General features: G+C 46.7%; 1 protein-coding gene across 3 annotated transcripts in view; it reads right to left on the bottom strand.

The window, feature by feature from the left end:
* The window catches only part of TPR (translocated promoter region, nuclear basket protein), a 920,136-nt gene that overhangs the window by 812,496 nt on the left and 88,052 nt on the right, over positions 1-19,588 (bottom strand). For all 3 annotated transcript variants that reach the window (XM_069232002.1, XM_069232003.1, XM_069232004.1), the window contains exon 10: positions 3,354-3,494. In XM_069232002.1, coding sequence (XP_069088103.1) covers positions 3,354-3,494 — 141 coding nt within the window. The remainder of the gene's footprint in view (positions 1-3,353; positions 3,495-19,588) is intronic.

Genomic DNA, 19,588 nt, shown 5'->3' with positions numbered 1-19,588 from the left:
ACACAATCCTGCTCTGGTTCCTTTATTCTCAATCACGTTCCTTAGGAATGCGAGTATTACCCCAGAGAGCGTTACAAAGACATCTGACTACTTCTGATGCGACATCACATGTGATGCGTATGATTGTACAGCAAACATCACAGATAAAAAAATACTCATCTCTTGAATTTCACATATGAAGGGCAAAATCAATGGGCCACAGCATATGACTCACATCCACGTTGCCAACTTGGTCCATTGTAGCACATGACACAACTAGGACATCTCCAATCCTAAGGTAAATAAGCACCCCATACATGAGACAGTAGATGTGAAATATCAGTGGAAACAGGAATGCATGAACAGACCCCTGATATTAGTAAGTGTGGCATTTGCAATCTCTGCAAGGAGCTTGTGTGACAAGGGAGGTGGGGCATCGTTTGAAAATGGATAGCAGGAGTGTCCCAGGTATGACAAGCAATGTTCACAACACATGCCCTGCGCAGTCCATCCCTGGAAATAAGTCCAGCCACTGCCATGTGTTACGTCTCTGCCCTCCCATCTCTAGGGGGCGCTATAAACAGACTATCTGTACCCTGGGAATCATCATTAACACACACCCAGCGTCCCTTTCTGGCTCCTGTTTGCTACCCTTTTCCATATGGCATGCTATAGAACTACATTAGCTTGCATGGACTTCAGGTCAAATAATGCACTGCCTGATGGTCAGTAAGACCTGTAATCTCCTGTCCATTGCTTCCTTTGGTAAGTCTGGTTGTCCCTTTATACTGGATTCTCTCCTCCAGGATGAGAGACTGAAGCTGCACACACCTGTGACCTCTCTTGTGCAGCCCAGCCATGTGAGACTGCCCTGGCCTTGATGCTGCCTGGAACTGCTTATAAGCTGCCATTCCTTGAAGCTCCTCATCATGCATTGGAGTATAATCCTTTGTGTTCCAGACCCCTTTGTTGGATTGCGTTACAGTCCTAATTCGGCCTGAACCTGCTCTGTTGACCCAGCCCTGTTCCTGCTTGTTCCAGTGAGTCTGCTCCCCGTTTCTCAGCCTTGTTCATGTTTGTTTCTGCCAGAGCCTGCTTTGTTTCCCAGACCTGTTCCAGCCTGAGCCTGTTCCCGGCTTTGCCTCCTAGTTGGTTCCTTTGCTTTCTGTTTCCTCTTGGGTTATCATGTCTGGTAAGTGTCCTATCAGTCCTCACCTGTGTAGAAGTGTTTTCCTTAGTACTTGGGTTGACACCTGGTTTCCAGGAGGCAAATCCAGCCCTCGTCCTTTGTCTAGTTTTGCATGTAGTCTTTAGTGCCTAACAGGGGCAGTGTGCTAAGGCTGTATTCCAGGAATTGCACCTGTTTCCAGCTTGACCTACCAGGGCTAGTCTTGTGTATGTAAGTACAATCCTTGTTTGTGCCCCAAGGGTCCAGACACAGAATCACTTCTGCTGCCTCCTTTCTATGAGGCTTGCGTGGTGACTAAGATTAATCTACACAGAGGCACCGACGTTCCCGGTTGCTGTAGAGAGTTCTGAGCCCTACCCTGTGTACAACCTTAGTGATAACCCCAGCATGTTTGTCCATTACTGACCCATTCCATATTTGTTCACACCAAGGTTGCTCTGCCTTCACCTTTCTGCTTTCTCTGCCTTGCCATAGCTGGCCTTTCCCCTTGTATGCCTTTAGCTGCTCTTCTGCTTTGGTAAACTACCTCCTTGCGAGATACTATCTGAACTCAAGAGGGGCCCCTAACAGAGTCCTGACTAGACCGGCCCGAAACCATGACACCATGGAGCCCAATCCTGAGACAGGGTACACATGCCCACACACTTTAACTGGACACTTCTGTGGAATGCACATCTGAAAATATGTGAACACATGCAGCCAGGGCAGCAGGTCCATCACAGCAACACAAGTAACAAAGGTAATTGTGATGAGTCAAACTGACGTGTACCAAACATTTAATGGGTGGAATTAAGGCAGTGTCTCAAACACAGTGCATACCAAACATGTACACGTCAGACATTTGAGTAGTCCACACACAAGTCACCATGCAGTCATAACCAACAATTAATGACATGAGGGATAACTTTTCCTACATAGCACTGACCAGCCATCCTCAATGATAACAGAGTTTTGTTTGTTGTGTGAAATGTAATGTCCCCGAACTCAAACACACATCACATGAGTCACACCACATTAGAAACACATCATGACTGCTGTAGATCACTGATTGCCATCAGACGTAGATAACATTTGGAAGACATACATATATTTGCATGACGTCCAATGTATTGCATACTGTTCCTTCAGAAACATTGTTACAGATCATTCACCCAAAACACAGTTGCATGCTCTACCACGTGGCCAACCACTATTCCACTCACTACAGGCCATACCATCCTATCTTCATGTTGATACAGGGTGCATGCATGTTAAATATTAGAAAATCACGCAATCACAGATTTGTCAATTTTTGACTCAATGCGTAGAAAAAAAAAAAAAAAAAAAACAACCATACATGGGCCCTTAGCGTGACTTCCACCTGCGCTCCACACGCATGCAGATATCCATTCAAACTGAAGTCTACTTATAATGAGTGGTATTTTGCTGCACATGTAGGTGATGCGCCAAATATTCACACAAACATCGTATGCAGAAAAAAATACACGCATGGCGGAAAACGTGCCGCAAAGGGGACAGGAAGTGATGTAATAGGAAATCCTGTTTACAGGAATGGTACAGTGGGTGTACGGATGTATGATGGGACAACAAATGCATTTACAATGCATGCCTTTACAACGTGGTCTTTACAACGACTGCTTCTTCACCACACATGCCTTTACAACTAATTTAGTTGTAAAAACATGTTTGATAAAGTAACATGCATGGTAAATTCTCCCACGTCCTGCCCCCTAAACCTATCATACCCCCACCTGCCCAAGCCCTTAAAACTTCCCCTTCCAGCCCCTGCCCAGAGCCCTAACCCCCTGGCATACCCTCCCCGGTCCTGAAACCTGTCCATGTCAAATGTTACACACTGATATTTTGTCCACGAGTTTGTAAAGTGATCTGACATTGAGCATATATTTCCTTTCCATGTCTTACAGGGAGTCCTGCCCCCATCTCATTGGGGAAGTGGCTCAATATCAGGACCCAGACAGCGAATGTTCAGTTATTCTTAGTGGTTGATAAAAAAACAAATCTGATCACCCAAACTAAAATGCAAAGTAAAAACTATAAGTGTGTGATATAACATTTTCATCTGGAACACAATTACACGCACAAAACTTCAGAAGACACGAAATGAGCACTTTACAATCAACTGGTGAGATCTAGATCAAAAGATTAACTTCAGCTTGAACTATACCTTTGCGCTTCGTAGCAGTAAGTAAATTGTTGGCGTTTTCAATTTCTTGCTCTTGCTTTCCAATCTTGTCCTTCAGCTCTTTAATTATTTTTTCTTTAGATACTTCCATTTCAGACAGTTGCTCTTTAGTTGCTTTCTGAGCTAAAAGATTAAAAAAATGACTAAATCAGACCTTAAACTAACACACAAGGGAAGGTTATGTTAAAAAAGGTAAAAATCTGACAGTGTGCGCTAATCACAAATACCTCATATCCAGGTACATAGAGAACCATCTGCACCCTTACCACAGCCTCTTTAGAGTCTCATATTGCACTTGTTCAATGCTGCACGACAATTGGCTAATGCACCAGGTAAACCTGTTTGCAATATACATTTCTCAGTCAATTTTGCCACCCACCATATAACAATCCTGTTGAAAATGTAGATAGTAAAGATATTGGCATCCCATGTGTGTGTTTCCAAAAAGAAAAAATCATTGCATAACAAGCCTAGTAAAAGGCAACATTCTTAACTTGAAAAATTAAAATCAAATGCAACTGGTGCAAAAGGCCTTTAATTATTGCCCATAGAAAGTATGGAAACTTCAAGAAATGTGGTATTTAGATTCAGAGAAACATGATGGTCTCTACAAGGAAACAGGATTCCAAAATTCTGGTCTGACCATGTTCACCATGAATTTGATAACTTGTACTATACAGTCTGAAGTTAGTTATGAAGGTTTGAGAATTATTTGTGAATTTAATGCACATACCTGTAGAGCAGAACAAAAATAAAAGTGGTCTTTCCTTCTAAAAGGAGGGATCTTTATTACTCAGACAGATTAGAACAGTAAGCTCCTTAGTCATACCAAGATGGTAGTAAGCCAAAAGACAGGAAATTTAGGCAGTGAAGATTTTAAGTGAATAACCAAATTAGCTAAAAACCCTGTTGATGTGCTAGAGGCACTGCTGTCGGGCAAAGGTATTGGCTGATATCCAATTAAATGGCCCACCATTAAGAAATCTGAATGCTCCATAAGAGTCAGGATCAACCTTGCCAATTGTGAAATGAACACTAGACCTAGCCCTCTGGGTTCTAGAAGGGGAAGTCTCATTAAAACTGCATGCGGCTCATGGAAACAGTGCCAGTATTTCATTCATCTTCCTGGTGGAAATAGATAGTACATCAAATTGTAAATGAGTTCATGGAATTCCCAGGGAAGATTATCTTCTTGAGTGGTGGAGCGGTAGATCTTTGTCATATGGTAGAATGAACGTTTCAGATGCAGTCAGTGTCTGCTGAAGATTTAAGGAAAATCATTGTAAGCTTCATTAAGCAGAAAAAATAAAAATAAGATACAGCCAGCTCTTCAAAATAGCCCTTGGATTACTCAAATTTCAAACATGCTAGATTTCAAAGCATACAAGTATCTTGGCCCAAGACATTTATTGTTCTTCGAATACTTCCGCAGTCTGAAAATCAGTTGAAATAGCAGTACTCAATGCAACAGGCTATTGGTCAAACTCCTCGATAGTGCAGTGACTCAGTATTCAGCTGGCCACCTTGGGTAGGACATCCATTGTGCACAAATTATCAGTTCTAGTTTGTGAGCAGATGTAGGCTTGGATGCCACTTGGGTGGTCAATCCAAGATGATGAGAATCATCCTTGCATAAGAGAACTAGAGAAAGATGTTCATAGCAATTGAACTGCTCGTACAGATGGTACATGGTTGCTGTACTGAATGTAATTTTCCAACAGACTGATGAAGGATTTCTTCTGTGACCACGGGATTTGAACAGTAGGAATCAAACAAGCACCTATGTCGCATGTATGCAGATTCTATAAGAAGATTTTGTCATTTTCTTTAGACACCTCTGTGACTGAGCTGAGAGGATTGGGTCAGCTGGTCTTACAGGTCTAGAGCCTTCTACAAGCAAATGGCAGTTATGTTGATGTTTGCGTCTTACATGCAACAGCACAAGATACTTAAAGATATAAGATAGAGATCATTGATGTGATTCTGTTTAACAAAAGGATAAGAACTTTAATGAGAAATCAAAATGTGATGGTCCTCCATGAGATACACACGTGGACATGTGAGGATATTAGGTGTACTACTTATTGTGTGGTTCTGCAATAGCAATCCGAGAGACCGAATGACCTAGTCAAGCTTCCTCAGCTTCTGATGCCTTGTGCTGTCAACAGGAAGTCAGCCAACTGCCTTTGGAGACTGATTCTGGCTGGGATGGCACGAGCTTGACATCACAGGAAACAGTCCTATCTTCCACTATCCCAAGCAGCAGCACGTGGAGTCTAACTTTGATGCAGCCTCTTCTTTGCCAGGTCCAAGATTAACAGGGCAGTCTTCTAATCCTCTTATCCAGTACAAGTGAGTTCTGAGTGCCAGGGCTGCCCTCTATGCCCATAAAGTGCCCTGAGGTGAGGTAGCTGTCACTAGCCAGTGGGCTATTTGATTCCCTCCCATCTGATGATAACTTCCTGTGAATCTAGATATTCCAAATGGCTTCATTCTACCCACCCCAAAATGGCTGAACTATTTGCTTGGTGTGCTGAGCTCGATGTCCCCACCCTAGCGATGTGGCTACCGAGGGCTACACTCACTTTGACAGAACTGTTTCACCAGTGTTTCCCCCTCTAGCCTCGATGCCAACCTGTCTATTCAGACAAAAGAGGCCCCTCTTGAGTGTGTTCACCATTTGACCAAAGGCGGCTTCCCCTCTCAATCGCACCTTTTGAGCTAACACCCAGTGTGGCTTTGTAGGACACCCTCTTTCTTGGCATGGTTACCCCCTTTTCTGCCTGTTAGTGTATTTGACTCTCTCTATTAGGATACTGCTGACCAGGACCCCAGTAGTTTTGCTCTCCTGTAAAGTGTACCCTTTTCTTCCCAAAATTGGGCATACTGGTCCCCCATAAGTCCCTAGTATATATTACCTAGGTACCCAAGGTATTGGGGTTCCAGGGGATCCCTATGGACTGCAGCAGTTATTCTGCAACCCATGCATAGGGAGCCCATGCAAAGGGTTCTGCAGGACTGCCATTTCAGTCTGCGTGAACCAGGTGCATGCACCTGTTTTCAATACATGTCACTGCACCAGGTCACCAAGTCACCCCAATGGTAGGCCGTCTCACCCCAGAGGGCAGGGTGCAGGTACCTGTTGTGAGGGCACCCCTGCACTAGCAGAGGTGCCCCCACAAACTCCAGATCCATTTTCCTGGACTTGGAGTGCGGGGAGGCCATTTTACGCAGGTACTGGACATGGATCACTACCTATGTCCAGCTAAATAACGGTAACTCTGAACCTGGGCATGTTCGATATCAAACATGTCAGAATCACAAGGAGCATATTGTGGGAAAGTACCCTCATTTTGGCATGGTTACGCCCACTTTTTCCTGCTATCTGTATGCTTAGACTTTTCACTAGGACTCTGCTAACCAGGACCCCAGTGATTGTGCTCTCTCCCTCTAAATTGGGTTGCCTAGGACTTTGTACACCCCACAATTGGTATACTGGTGCCCCCTTATAAGTCCCTATTATATGGTACTTAGGTACACAGGGCATTGGGGCGCCAAGGGCTCAAAATAGGCTGCAGCATGCATTGTACCATCCATGGAAGCCCATGCAAAATGTATCTGCAGGCCTGTCATTGCAGCTTGCGTGAAAAAGTTAATGCACTCATCACAGGTCACTGTAAGTCACCGACAATTCTCGGAGCAAGAGCCCTCACTCACCTTCCGGTGACATGCTTCATCATAGGGCCAAGCTCCTCGTCAGGCCGGCACTGCAATGCCTGACGGGCCCCACAGAGGGGCTCTTTGCCGGAGATCTTTTAAGAATCGTGTGTAGCCGGTCAAAAACAATAAAGTGAAGGATTGGTATATGGGAAAATGTTAAAAATGACTAGAGGTAATCACTGATGGTTTTATTCTCATACTGGTACCTCTGACATGATTAAAACCAGTGTTGGGGGAATTAGTGGAATGATGTCCACAAACCCCACAAAAAAACAGGTAGGTATAATTACTGCGTCTCTTACTAGGGAATAGTAAGAAAGAGACGGTGCACACAGGATCCCCTGTGTCACTCTACGTAGTTGGTCAACATGTTTCTTGCTTTTAATGCGATTCGTCAGGACCTAATTACATACCTAATCCTTTAAACCATGGATATTCCCAAAGATAAGGAAATCAAAACCCTCCAAAAACTAATGGTAGGGCCTCATCGGGGTGGTATCAGGCTCTAAAGATCCACTCTGATTTAAACAGATGACGGACACTGCCAGGCCACCTACGCCTGTTCCAATCCCCCGGTATCCAGATGCCTGATACGACCCCGATGAGGCCCTACCATTAGTTTTTGGAGGGTTTTGATTTCCTTATCTTTGGGAATATCCATGGTTTAAAGGATTAGGTATGTAATTAGGTCATGACGAATCGCATTAAAAGCGAGAAGGAAAATGTCACTTACCCAGTGTACATCTGTTCGTGGCATCAGTCGCTGAAGATTCACATGTTGTGCATAGCCCGCCATCTGGTGTTGGGTCGGAGTGTTACAAGTTGTTTTTCTTCTAAGAAGTCTTTCGAGTCACGGGACCGAGTGACTCCTCCTTTTGTCGCCATTGCGCATGGGCGTCGACTCCATCTTCGATTGTTTTCCCCGCAGAGGGTGAGGTAGGAGTTGTGTTGTAGTAATAGTGCCCATGCAATGGAGTGACTAAGTATGTACCTATTTAAGGTTTAAATAATATATTTACAAATGTACAAAGCTTAAGCTAACTTCCGAACTGCTACAGGCTCCCGGGGAGGCAGGTGGGCACATGTGAATCTTCAGCGACTGATGCCACGAACAGATGTACACTGGGTAAGTGACATTTTCAGTTAGATGACATCTGTCGCTGTAGATACACATGTTGTGCATAGACTAGTAAGCAGTTATCTCCCCAAAAGCGGTGGCTCAGCCTGTAGGAGTGGAAGTAGTTTGAAATACGGTTCTTAACACGGCTTGACCTACTGTGGCTTGTTGTGCGGATAGCACGTCTACACAGTAGTGCTTGGTGAACGTGTGAGGCGTAGACCATGTGGCTGCCTTACATATTTCGTGCATTGGAATATTTCCTAGAAAGGCCATGGTGGCACCTTTCTTTCTGGTTGAGTGTGCCCTTGGTGTAATGGGCAGCTGTCGTTTTGCATTAAGGTAGCAGATTTGGATGCACTTAACTATCCATCTGGCTATACCTTGTTTTGATATTGGGTTTCCTGCATGAGGTTTTTGGAATGCAATAAATAGCTGTTTAGTTTTTCTGATGTTCTTTGTTCTGTCAATGTAGTACATTAATGCTCTTTTGACATCTAATTTATGTAGTGCCTTCTCAGCTACGGAATCTGGCTGTGGGAAGAATACTGGTAGTTCTACCGTTTGATTTAGGTGGAATGGTGAAATAACCTTCGGTAAAAATTTAGGATTAGTCCTTAGGACTACCTTATTTTTGTGTAGTTGGATAAAAGGTTCGTGTATTGTAAACGCCTGAATTTCACTTACTCTTCTTAGAGATGTGATGGCGATGAGAAATGCAACTTTCCAGGTTAGGAATTGTATTTCGCAAGAATGCATAGGTTCAAAGGGTGGACCCATGAGTCTTGTTAAGACGATGTTGAGGTTCCATGAAGGAACGGGTGGTGTCCTTGGTGGTATAATTCTTTTGAGGCCTTCCATAAACGCTTTAATGACAGGTATCCTAAATAGTGAAGTTGAATGGGTAATCTGCAGGTATGCAGATATTGCTGCGAGGTGTACTTTAATGGAAGAGAAGGCCAGGTTCGATTTTTGTAAGTGTAGCAAGTAGCCCACTACATCCTTTGGAGATGCGTGTAATGGTTGAATTTGATTCTGATGGCAGTAGCAAACAAACCTTTTCCATTTGCTTGCATAGCAGTGTCTAGTGGATGGTCTTCTAGCTTGCTTTATGACTTCCATACATTCTTGTGTAAGGTCTAAGTGTCCGAATTCTAGGATTTCAGGAGCCAGATTGCTAGATTCAGCGATGCTGGGTTTGGATGCCTGATCTGTTGTTTGTGTTGTGTTAACAGATCTGGCCTGTTGGGCAACTTGACGTGGGGTACTACTGATAAGTCTAGCAGTGTTGTGTACCAAGGTTGCCTTGCCCATGTTGGTGCTATCAGTATGAGTTTGAGTTTGTTTTGACTCAATTTGTTTACTAGATATGGAAGGAGAGGGAGAGGGGGAAAAGCATACGCAAATATCCCTGACCAGTTCATCCATAGGGCATTGCCTTGAGACTGCCTGTGTGGGTATCTGGATGCGAAGTTTTGGCATTTTGCGTTCTCCTTTGTTGCAAATAAGTCTATTTGAGGTGTTCCCCAAAGTTTGAAGTAAGTGTTTAGAATTTGGGGGTAAATTTCCCATTTGTGGACCTGTTGGTGATCTCGAGAGAGATTGTCTGCAAGTTGATTCTGGATCCCCGGAATAAACTGTGCTATTAGGCGAACGTGGTTGTGAATTGCCCAGCGCCATATCTTTTGTGCTAGAAGGCTCAGCTGCGGTGAGTGTGTCCCCCCCTGTTTGTTTAGATAATACATTGTTGTCATGTTGTCTGTTTTGACAAGAATGTACTTGTGAGTTATGATTGGTTGGAATACTTTTAGTGCTTGAAAAACTGCTAGCAGTTCCAGGTGATTTATGTGCAGTTTTGTTTGATGTACGTCCCATTGTCCTTGTATGCTGTGTTGATCGAGGTGTGCTCCCCACCCAGTCATGGAAGCATCTGTCGTTATTACGTATTGTGGCACTGGGTCTTGGAAAGGCCGCCCTTTGTTTAAATTTATACTGTTCCACCATAGAAGCGAGAGGTATGTTTGGCGGTCTATCAACACCAGATCTAGAAGGTGACCCTGTGCTTGTGACCATTGTGATGCTAGGCACTGTTGTAAGGGCCTCATGTGCAGTCTTGCGTTCGGGACAATGGCTATGCATGAGGACATCATGCCTAGGAGTTGTAATATCATTTTTGCTTGTATTCTCTGTGTTGGGTACATGCGTTGTATGATCTTGTTGAAATTTTGAATTCTTTGTGGACTTGGAGTGGCTAATCCTTTTGTTGTGTCTATTATGGCTCCTAGGTATTGTTGTACTTTGCACGGCAGAATGTGTGATTTTGCATAGTTGATGGTGAAACCGAGTTTGTAGAGGTTTTGTATGACCTGATTTGTATGGTGTGAGCACCTTGTCAGTGAGTTGGTCTTGATTAGCCAGTCGTCTAGATACGGGAATACGTGTATTTGCTGCCTTCTGATGTGTGCAGCCACTACTGCTAGACATTTTGTAAAGACTCTTGGCGCGGTTGTTAAACCAAACGGCAATACTTTGAATTGGTAATGTATTCCTTTGAATACAAACCTGAGGTATTTCCTGTGCGACTGATGTATTGGTATGTGGAAATACGCGTCTTTGAGATCTAAGGTTGTCATGTAGTCCTGTTGCTTTAGCAATGGTAACACCTCTTGTAGCGTGACCATGTGAAAGTGTTCTGATTTGATGTAGGTGTTTAGTGTTCTGAGGTCTAGGATTGGTCTCAGTGTTTTGTCCTTTTTTGGTATTAGGAAGTACAGTGAATAAACTCCTGTGTTTATTTGTGTTTCTGGTACTAGTTCTATTGCGTTCTTTTGCAACAATGCTTGAACTTCTGTTTCCAGAAGGTCTGAATGTTGTTTTGATAAATTCTGTGCTTTTGGTGGTATGTTTGGAGGGATTTGTAGAAATTCTATGCAATAACCATGTTGGATAATTGCTAAGACCCAAGTGTGTGTAGTTATTTCCTCCCATGCTTGGTAATACTGACCTATTCTTCCCCCCCCACTGGTGTTGTGTGTAGGGGATGAGTGACATGTGAGTCACTGCTTGGTTGTAGGGGTTTTGGGGCTTTGAAATTTTCCCCTATTCCTAGGGAATTGTCCTCTGTATTGGCCCCGAAAGCCTCCCCTCTGGTACTGTCCCTGGTAGCTGGACGGTGTTGTCTGTGAGGTGCTGGCTTGTGTGGCCTGACCCCGAAACCCCCCTCTAAAGGTTGTCTTGCGGAAGGTGCTGTAAGTGCCTCTGCTCTGCGGGGAGTAGAGTGCGCCCATGGCTTTAGCAGTGTCAGTGTCTTTTTTCAGTTTCTCAATTGCCGTGTCCACCTCTGGTCCGAACAGTTGTTTTTCATTGAATGGCATATTGAGCACTGCCTGCTGTATCTCTGGTTTAAACCCAGACGTTCGTAGCCATGCGTGCCGTCTTATAGTCACAGATGTGTTAATTGTTCTCGCAGCTGTGTCCGCTGCATCCATAGAGGAGCGTATCTGATTATTAGATATGTTCTGTCCTTCCTCAACCACCTGCTTCGCCCTCTTTTGTAGTTCCTTGGGTAGATGCTCAATGAGGTGTTGCATCTCGTCCCAATGGGCTCTGTCATAGCGCGCAAGTAGTGCTTGGGAGTTAGCGATGCGCCACTGGTTTGCAGCCTGTGCTGCGACTCTCTTTCCGGCTGCATCGAACTTGCGGCTCTCTTTATCTGGGGGTGGTGCATCCCCAGATGTGTGGGAGTTGGCTCTCTTGCGAGCTGCTCCTACTACGACGGAATCTGGTGGCAGCTGTGTGGTGATGAAAACAGGGTCTGTGGGAGGTGCTTTATATTTCTTTTCCACCCTTGGTGTTATTGCCCTACTCTTGACCGGCTCCTTGAAGATTTCCTTTTCGTGCCGAAGCATTCCTGGGAGCATAGGCAAGCTTTGGTAGGAGATGTGGGTGGAGGAGAGGGTGTTGAATAAGACGTCATCCTCGACTGGTTCTGAGTGGAGGTTTACGTTGTGGAACTCTGCCGCTCTAGCCACCACTTGTGAATAAGCCGTGCTGTCTTCTGGTGGTGAGGGCTTTGTGGGATACGCCTCTGGACTGTTGTCCGACACTGGGGCGTCGTATAAGTCCCAAGCGTCTTGGTCCTGGTCACCTTGGCTCGCGGTGGTGTGAGCCGGGGAATGTGATGGAGTTTGTGCTGGTGAAACGTTAGTTACAGGTGGAGGAGAGGGTGGCGGAGTTACCTTTTTCACCATTTTTGTTTGTGGTGCTTGGTCTGTTTGAAACTCCAGTCTCCTTTTTCTCCTAATTGGGGGAAGGGTGCTTATTTTCCCTGTTCCTTCCTGTATGAAAATACGTTTCTGCGTATGGTCCACTTCGGTGGATTGCAACTCTTCCTCAAATCTATGCTTTCGCATCTGACAGGACAGTGATTGCTCCTCTGAATAGGAACCGGTAACTGGGTCGGTTGCGGCTCGTTTTGGCACCGAAACCCTGTCTGTACTCTTTTTCGGCTCCGAGGTGACTTTTTTCTTTTTTGGAGTCGAAACCTCTCGGCGTCGATCTTCCTCGGTGCCACTGTCTCGGCGTCGAGCCGTTTCGGCACCGCTATCTCGGCGTCGATCTTTTTCAGCAGCACTGTCTCGGTCCCGAGCAGGCTGCGTGCCGGTGTCTCGACCGGAGTCGGACGATCTCGGCACTGTTTCGGCGCCGACGGTCGGTCACCGAATTTATGGGTCGAGCCATGGCCTGGTGGCAGTGGCGTCCCCTGGGCCTTGTCACTTTTGTGTGTTGCCTTCGACGTCTTTCTCACAGTTCTTTGATCGTCGAATTCCTCGGAGTCCGATTCGTGGATCAAGAAGGCTTCTTCCTCCTCTTGTTCCTCGAACTCTCGGTGTGCTGTCGGCGTGGACGCCATCTGAAGTCTTTTGGCTCGACGGTCACGGAGTGTCTTTCGGGACCGGAACGCACGACAGGCCTCGCAAGTCTCTTCACTGTGCTCAGGCGACAGGCACAGGTTACAGACCAAATGTTGGTCTGAATACGGGTATTTGTTGTGGCATTTGGGACAGAAACGGGGTCCGTTCCATCTGCGTTGTCTGACACGCGGTCGGGCCGACCAGGCCCAGACGGGGGATCGAAAGCTACCCCGAAGGGCACCGGAGCTCTTCAAACTTCGATGCGGTGTCGATTCTATCTAAGCCGATCCCGAACGCAACAATACCGACGTAATCTTCCGATAGTTAGCTAACTTTCCGTTCCGAAAATCGGAGGGACAGGAACACGTCCGAACCCGATGGCGGAAAGAAAACAATCGAAGATAGAGTCGACGCCCATGCACAATGGTGACAAAAGGAGGAGTCACTCGGTCCCGTGACTCGAAAGACTTCTTCGAAGAAAAACAACTTGTAACACTCCAACCCAACACCAGATGGCGGGCTATGCACAACATGTGTATCTACAGCGACAGATGCCATTGAACACATGTTGACCAACTACATAGAGTGACACAGGGGATCCTGTGTGCACCGTCTCTTTCTTACTATTCCCTAGTAAGAGACGCAGTAATTATACCTACCTGTTTTTTTGTGGGGTTTGTAGACATCATTCCACTAATTCCCCCAACACTGGTTTTAATCATGTCAGAGGTACCAGTATGAGAATAAAACCATCAGTGATTACCTCTAGTCATTTTTAACATTTTCCCATATACCAATCCTTCACTATTGTTTTTGACCGGCTACACACGATTCTTAAAAGATCTCCGGCAAAGAGCCCCTCTGTGGGGCCCGTCAGGCATTGCAGCGCCGGCCTGACGAGGAGCTTGGCCCTATGATGAAGCATGTCACCGGAAGGTGAGTGAAGGCTCTTGCTCTGAGAATTGTCGGTTTCCATTTACTGATTGATTCATCCTTTTGAAAGAAACCCTCTGTATGGTTTGGAACTGTGTGTAACCTTGTTTGATTTATTGACTATTGGGAACCTTACACACGGGACCAGGAGTTTGTACTCCGAATATCCCACTTTTTGCCCCTCCTTTTGTTGTTTCTTCGACACTGTAAGTCACCCCTGAGCAGAGTTGCCCTCAAGAACTCCAGTTCCATTGCACTGGACTTGATAAGTGCAGGAAGCAGTTTTGGCAGTGTACTGGACAGCTACATAATGTTAACTCCTAACCTAGGTATGTTTGGTATCAAACATGTCGGAATGATACCCCAATACTTTTGCCAGTATGATTCCATGAATTCTGGGGGCTCGTTAGAGGACCCCCAGCATTGCTCCTACCAGCGTTCTGGGGTTTCCATGCAGCCCATGCTGCTGCTGCCCTTCAGACAGGTTTCTGCCTTCCTGCTGCTTGTTCAGCTCAAGCCCAGGAAGGCAGAACAAAGGATTTCCTCTGGGAGAGGGGTGCAACACCCTCTCCCTTTGGAAATAGGTGTTACATGGCTTGGGAGGAGAAGCATCCCCAAGCCAATGTTGTGCTTTGAAGGGAATATTTGGTGCCCTCCTTGCATAAACCAGGCTGCACCAGTTCAGGGACCTACAGTCCCTGTTATGGCAAGAAACTTGACAGTGGAAAGGGGAGTGACAACTCCCCTGTCCATCACCACCCCATGGGTGGGGCTTAGAGCTACTCCAGAGGGTCCCTGGATTCTGCCATCTTGAATCCAAGGTAGGCAGGGGCCTCTGGGAGCATCTGCGTGGCCAGGTCAGGCAGGTGATATATGAGCCACCTCCAGATAGGTGGTCACCTGGCTAGGTGACGAGTCCCCCCCCCCCCCCCCCCCCCTCCAGGGCTCTTTAGGGTCTCCCTCTTAGGTGGGTCCTCGAATGAAGCTTGCAAGATTCCAGCAGGACTACTGTGCAACCTCTACTTCGACTTCTGGAACTGCGACTGGACCCGCCAGGAACCAACAATCTACATCTATGGCAAAGACTCTGCTTGCAACATTGTTACTACAGCTCCTTCCAGTTTCTGCAACATTTCCCCAGCTGTGCATCCTTCGAGAGCGGCAAGTCGTCAGTCTGCACAAGAAGGAAAAAGGAATCTTCCCTTGGAGTGAAGCAGTCACTCGCCTGCATCCGCAGGCACCAACTGCAACGACAACCGGCTGCCTGGATCTCCTCCCATCCTGAGCTGCGTGGATCCTGCATCACGAGTGGTGGTCTGGAGTGGTCCTTTTGGTCCTCTCTGCCAGCTATCCAACTTTGGTGAATGTAAGCTCTTGCCTTCCCACGCAGGGCAGTACCCCCCCCCCCCCCCCCCAAGCACTGCATCTCTTGCAGCTAACCAAGGCTTGTTGGCATCTCCAAGGGATCTTCCGGCTCTGTGGAGCCCCAGCACTCTTCCCAGCAATGGCACAGTCATCTGCGAGCTTCTCCTGCAACTTGGGACCCTTCTTCAGTTGTGCTACATGTGCTCCTCTGCAACTCCTGGGTCCTCTTCCAGTGGGTCTGCTGTGGGGAATGCCTTTTCTGCTGTGGACTCTACCTTCCTGAGACTCCCCTCCATGGGTTGAGTCCACCTGGACCTTGCTGGTCCCTGGCAGCTCCACTTTTCTTCTACTGCGACTTTTGCCTTTGCCAAGGCTTGTTGGTGGCTTTTCCACACCACAGACAGACTGCAATCTTCCATTCGGTGTGGGACGTTGACTTCATCCTCCAGGAACTCTTCACCGGCTCCAGGGCTGCACTGCTGACAGTTACCATCGACCAACTCCTGCAACCACAGACGGGTGGGTAGTGGCTCCTGCCAGACACTCCTGCAACTTCTGAACTTGGTACCCTTCTTTTTCAGATCTTCCTGTTCAGGAATCCACCTCTGATTTCTTGCAGTCTTGTCTGGGTGTTGCATTATTCTGCTTTTAAGTCCTTTTGGTGGTTTGGGGGAAATCCAGTAACTTACCCCTTTCTTTCTGGTCGCCGGAGGGAGGGCGGGGGGCACTGTAGGACTTACATTTGGAGTTTCCTAGTTACCCCAGCTCCCCTCTACAGATTCCTCTTACCTAGGTGGGGGTCCTGCATTCACATAAAAATTTTTTTTAGAGTTGAGCCTGAGTCGCATGCGCTTGCGTTTCGCTAAGCAAGACGATTTAGGTATTAGAAAAGGGATCAGAGCTCTGTCGACGCCACGTCAGTGTCTTTCATTGGCAAGTTGGCTTGCCTGTTAGAATCTGCTTCCTTCAGTTAGTGGAAGGCACGCATACGTCATGCCTTTTCCGGTGGTTATCACTCCTCGAACGCAGCGACCAAGTACAGAAAACATACGAGGCTCGCTGGGTTTGTGGACTACTTTTTCTCTAATTTCGCAGTGCGATCTCGCTGGGCAAAAGTCGAGTGCTTCGCATACTATCGACCTTGTAACAGTTAATTGCACTTTTTCCGGTTACGTTCATAATTGCACTTTTGCCAATAGGTATTATTACGTGTGAACTGTAGCAGCGCAATCACGCTATTTTTTTCTTTTGGTGCAAGAAACCGGTTGGGAGTTTACAACTGTGAATAGCTGTAACTCCGACAAATGCGAGACCCTAGTGCATCGCAAATGCTTGTTTTAGTATATGGTTTGGGCTCCTGCTATGGTCACTGTAGGAAGCTGGCTCTGTATATACTATCTCAAAGTGAGAGATAGTGTGCACAGAGTCCAGGGGTTCCCCTTCGAGGGTGATAGTGGCGATAATACTACTGCTCTATTTTGTGGTAGTGTGGTTGAGCAGTAGGCTTATCAGAGGGTAGTGTTAAGCATCTGCTGTACACACACAGGCAATAAATGGGAACACACACACACTCAAAGACTTAACTCCAGGCCAATAGGTTTTTATATAAAAAAAATATTATTTTCTTTATTTTAGAACTACAAGATTCAGATATCAAGTAAGTACATAAATTGTAAGCTACTTGGCATAGGTAAATATAGAACTTTGAATGAAAACAGTAATGTAAGCAGTTTGGCATAAAATGGCAATAAGCTATTTAAAAAAAGTGGACACTGCAAAATTCAACAGTTCCTGGGGGAGGTGAGTAAAGGTTAGTTTGTCAGGTAAGTAAAACATTTACAAGTTCAGTCTCCGGGGAATAGGCAGCCCACTGCTTGGGGGTTCAAGTCAACCCAAAACACCCAGCAACACAGGGCCGGTCAGGTGCAGAGGTCAAAGAGGGACCCAAATAACACAGGCGCCTATGGAGACTAGGGGTGCTCTAGTTCCAGTCTGCTAGCAGGTAAGTACCTGCGTCCTCGGGGAGCAGACCAAGGGGGTTTAGAAGAGCACCACAGGGGCACAAAATACACCCTCAGAGGCACAGGGGGGGCCGGGTGCAGTGTGCAAACAAGGCACCAGGTTTTGTATAGCACCCAATGGAGAGACCCGGGGGTCACTCAGACGTTGCAGGCAGGGCACAGGGGAGCTTCTCGGGCCAGCCACTGACTGGGCAAAGGTGAGGGCTGCCTGCTGGTCACTCCTGCACCAGTAGTTGGTTCCTCTTGGGCCTTGGGGCTGCGGGTGCAGTGCTTCTTCCAGGTGTCGGATTCTTTGTTACTGGGCAGTCGCAGTCAGGGGGATCCTCTGGATTCTTTCTGCATGCATCGCCGTGGGGGTGCAGGGAGGTCATCTCAGGGTGGCCACGCCATAGGAGTCGCCTGGGGTTCCTCACTGCAATGTTGGTTTCTCTGGACACAGGCCAGGGGCGTCAGGTGCAGTGTTGGGGACTCAGGAGAGAGGTGAGAGTCCCTTTAAAGGTGGTTTCTTCTTGGTTGCCAAAGCAGTTGTCTGTCTTCTCTGCGGAGTTTTATGGTCAGTAGTCCTTGTTAGGTCATCAGAATCTGATTTCCTGGGTTCAGGGTCACCACTAAATACTAGATTTAGGGGTGTGTTTAGCCATTGGCCAACCTTTTTATGCTGCGACCCCCCCCCCCCCCCCAGTTGAAAAATATAAATCATTGAGGGGGGGGGGGGGGGGGCCCTGCGACTTTTTCAGAATTATTTTCTAAAGATGACAATGTTTAAATACGTCTAGACTTATTTAAACATTGTACTTAAGTACCATTACCTTTAAAAAAATGCAATAACCTGCTTCTGCTTAAAACAAAGCATTGTTATCTGTATACTGCTTCTTTTGGCCAGAGCCTGGTTGCCCCCCCCACCCCCCCACCACCCCCACCCCCGGGATAACTTGAGGCCCTCCTAGGGCTTCTAGCACCACCTATACAACACTATTAGGGAATACCTGTACCTGGTATAAGGTGTAAGTACCTTGGGTACCTACCACACACCAGCCCAGCTTCCTACATAATGCATTGCAGATTTAAAAGGAAGGGCATGGCCCACTTATCCATCGCTCGACCTTTCTTCGTACCAACATCCCCGACAAAGAGTTGGTCGTCCACCTGGAACTTGTTTGATCAAGGCAGAATGAAAATGCTCATTTAGGGTCCAGACAAGAGCTCTTTTGAGGGATGTAGAGGAGCAAAAAACGTAAACAGTGTGATTGATTGGCCTACATGAAATGAGGTGACAATTTTCAGCAGAAAGGAGACCCTTGAGAGGCACCAATTTGTCAAGGTAGACAGAGGTAAACCAGCTTAGACAATAAAACCTGCAGCTCACTTCCTTCTAGGGATGTAATTACCACAAGGAAGGCTGTCTCTGACCAAATGAGGTTTGTTAGCCACCACTACAGATATTTCAAAGTTCTCTACGAGATCTGAACCATGTCTGAGATTCCCCTGATGCTGCGCCCACTGAAACTTCAGGTCCCACCGCAGAGCCCATATATGCCAGCGGGCATCTTACTAGCAAGATGCAGGAGGCCATGAGGCCCAGCAGCCTCAGAGTCAGTCTCACCGAAATCCAGGATAGAGTCTTAAACATCTGTATCGTAGCCTGAATATCCTGAACTCACCATTTGGGAGGATATGCCCGAAAATGCACCATGTCCAGAACAGCTCCGATGAAAGGGAGCATCAGAGAGCACGTTAATAATGAACCGCAGCAAATGCAGAAGGTCCACCATAGTCTGGAGACGACAGCCTGGGGCGACATCGCCTTCAACAGCCAGTCGTCGCGATACAGGTGACAGGCACCCCTGATCTCTGCAAATGAGCTACAAACACTTCCATCAACTTGGTGAACACCCAAGGGCAGGCTAGTAAGGCCCAAGAGAAGCACCGTGAACTGAAAGTGCTCATGGCCTACCACAAACTGCAGGTAAGGTCTGTGGGAAGGCAGGACAGGAATATGGAAATGTGTCCTGCAAGTCCACCACTACCATCCAGTCTCCTGGGTCTAGGGCAGACAGGACTTGAAACAGCGTGAACATTTTGAATTTCTCCTTGTGGGAGAGGTTGAGGGTTCTGAGATGTAAAACAGGGCCAAGCCCCTACTCCTTT

Source organism: Pleurodeles waltl, chromosome 4_2 (assembly GCF_031143425.1).
Source record: "Pleurodeles waltl isolate 20211129_DDA chromosome 4_2, aPleWal1.hap1.20221129, whole genome shotgun sequence".
Taxonomy (NCBI): domain Eukaryota; kingdom Metazoa; phylum Chordata; class Amphibia; order Caudata; family Salamandridae; genus Pleurodeles; species Pleurodeles waltl.
The sequence above is the reverse complement of the archived record's forward strand: the minus strand, read 5'-3'. Positions and strand labels throughout refer to the sequence as shown.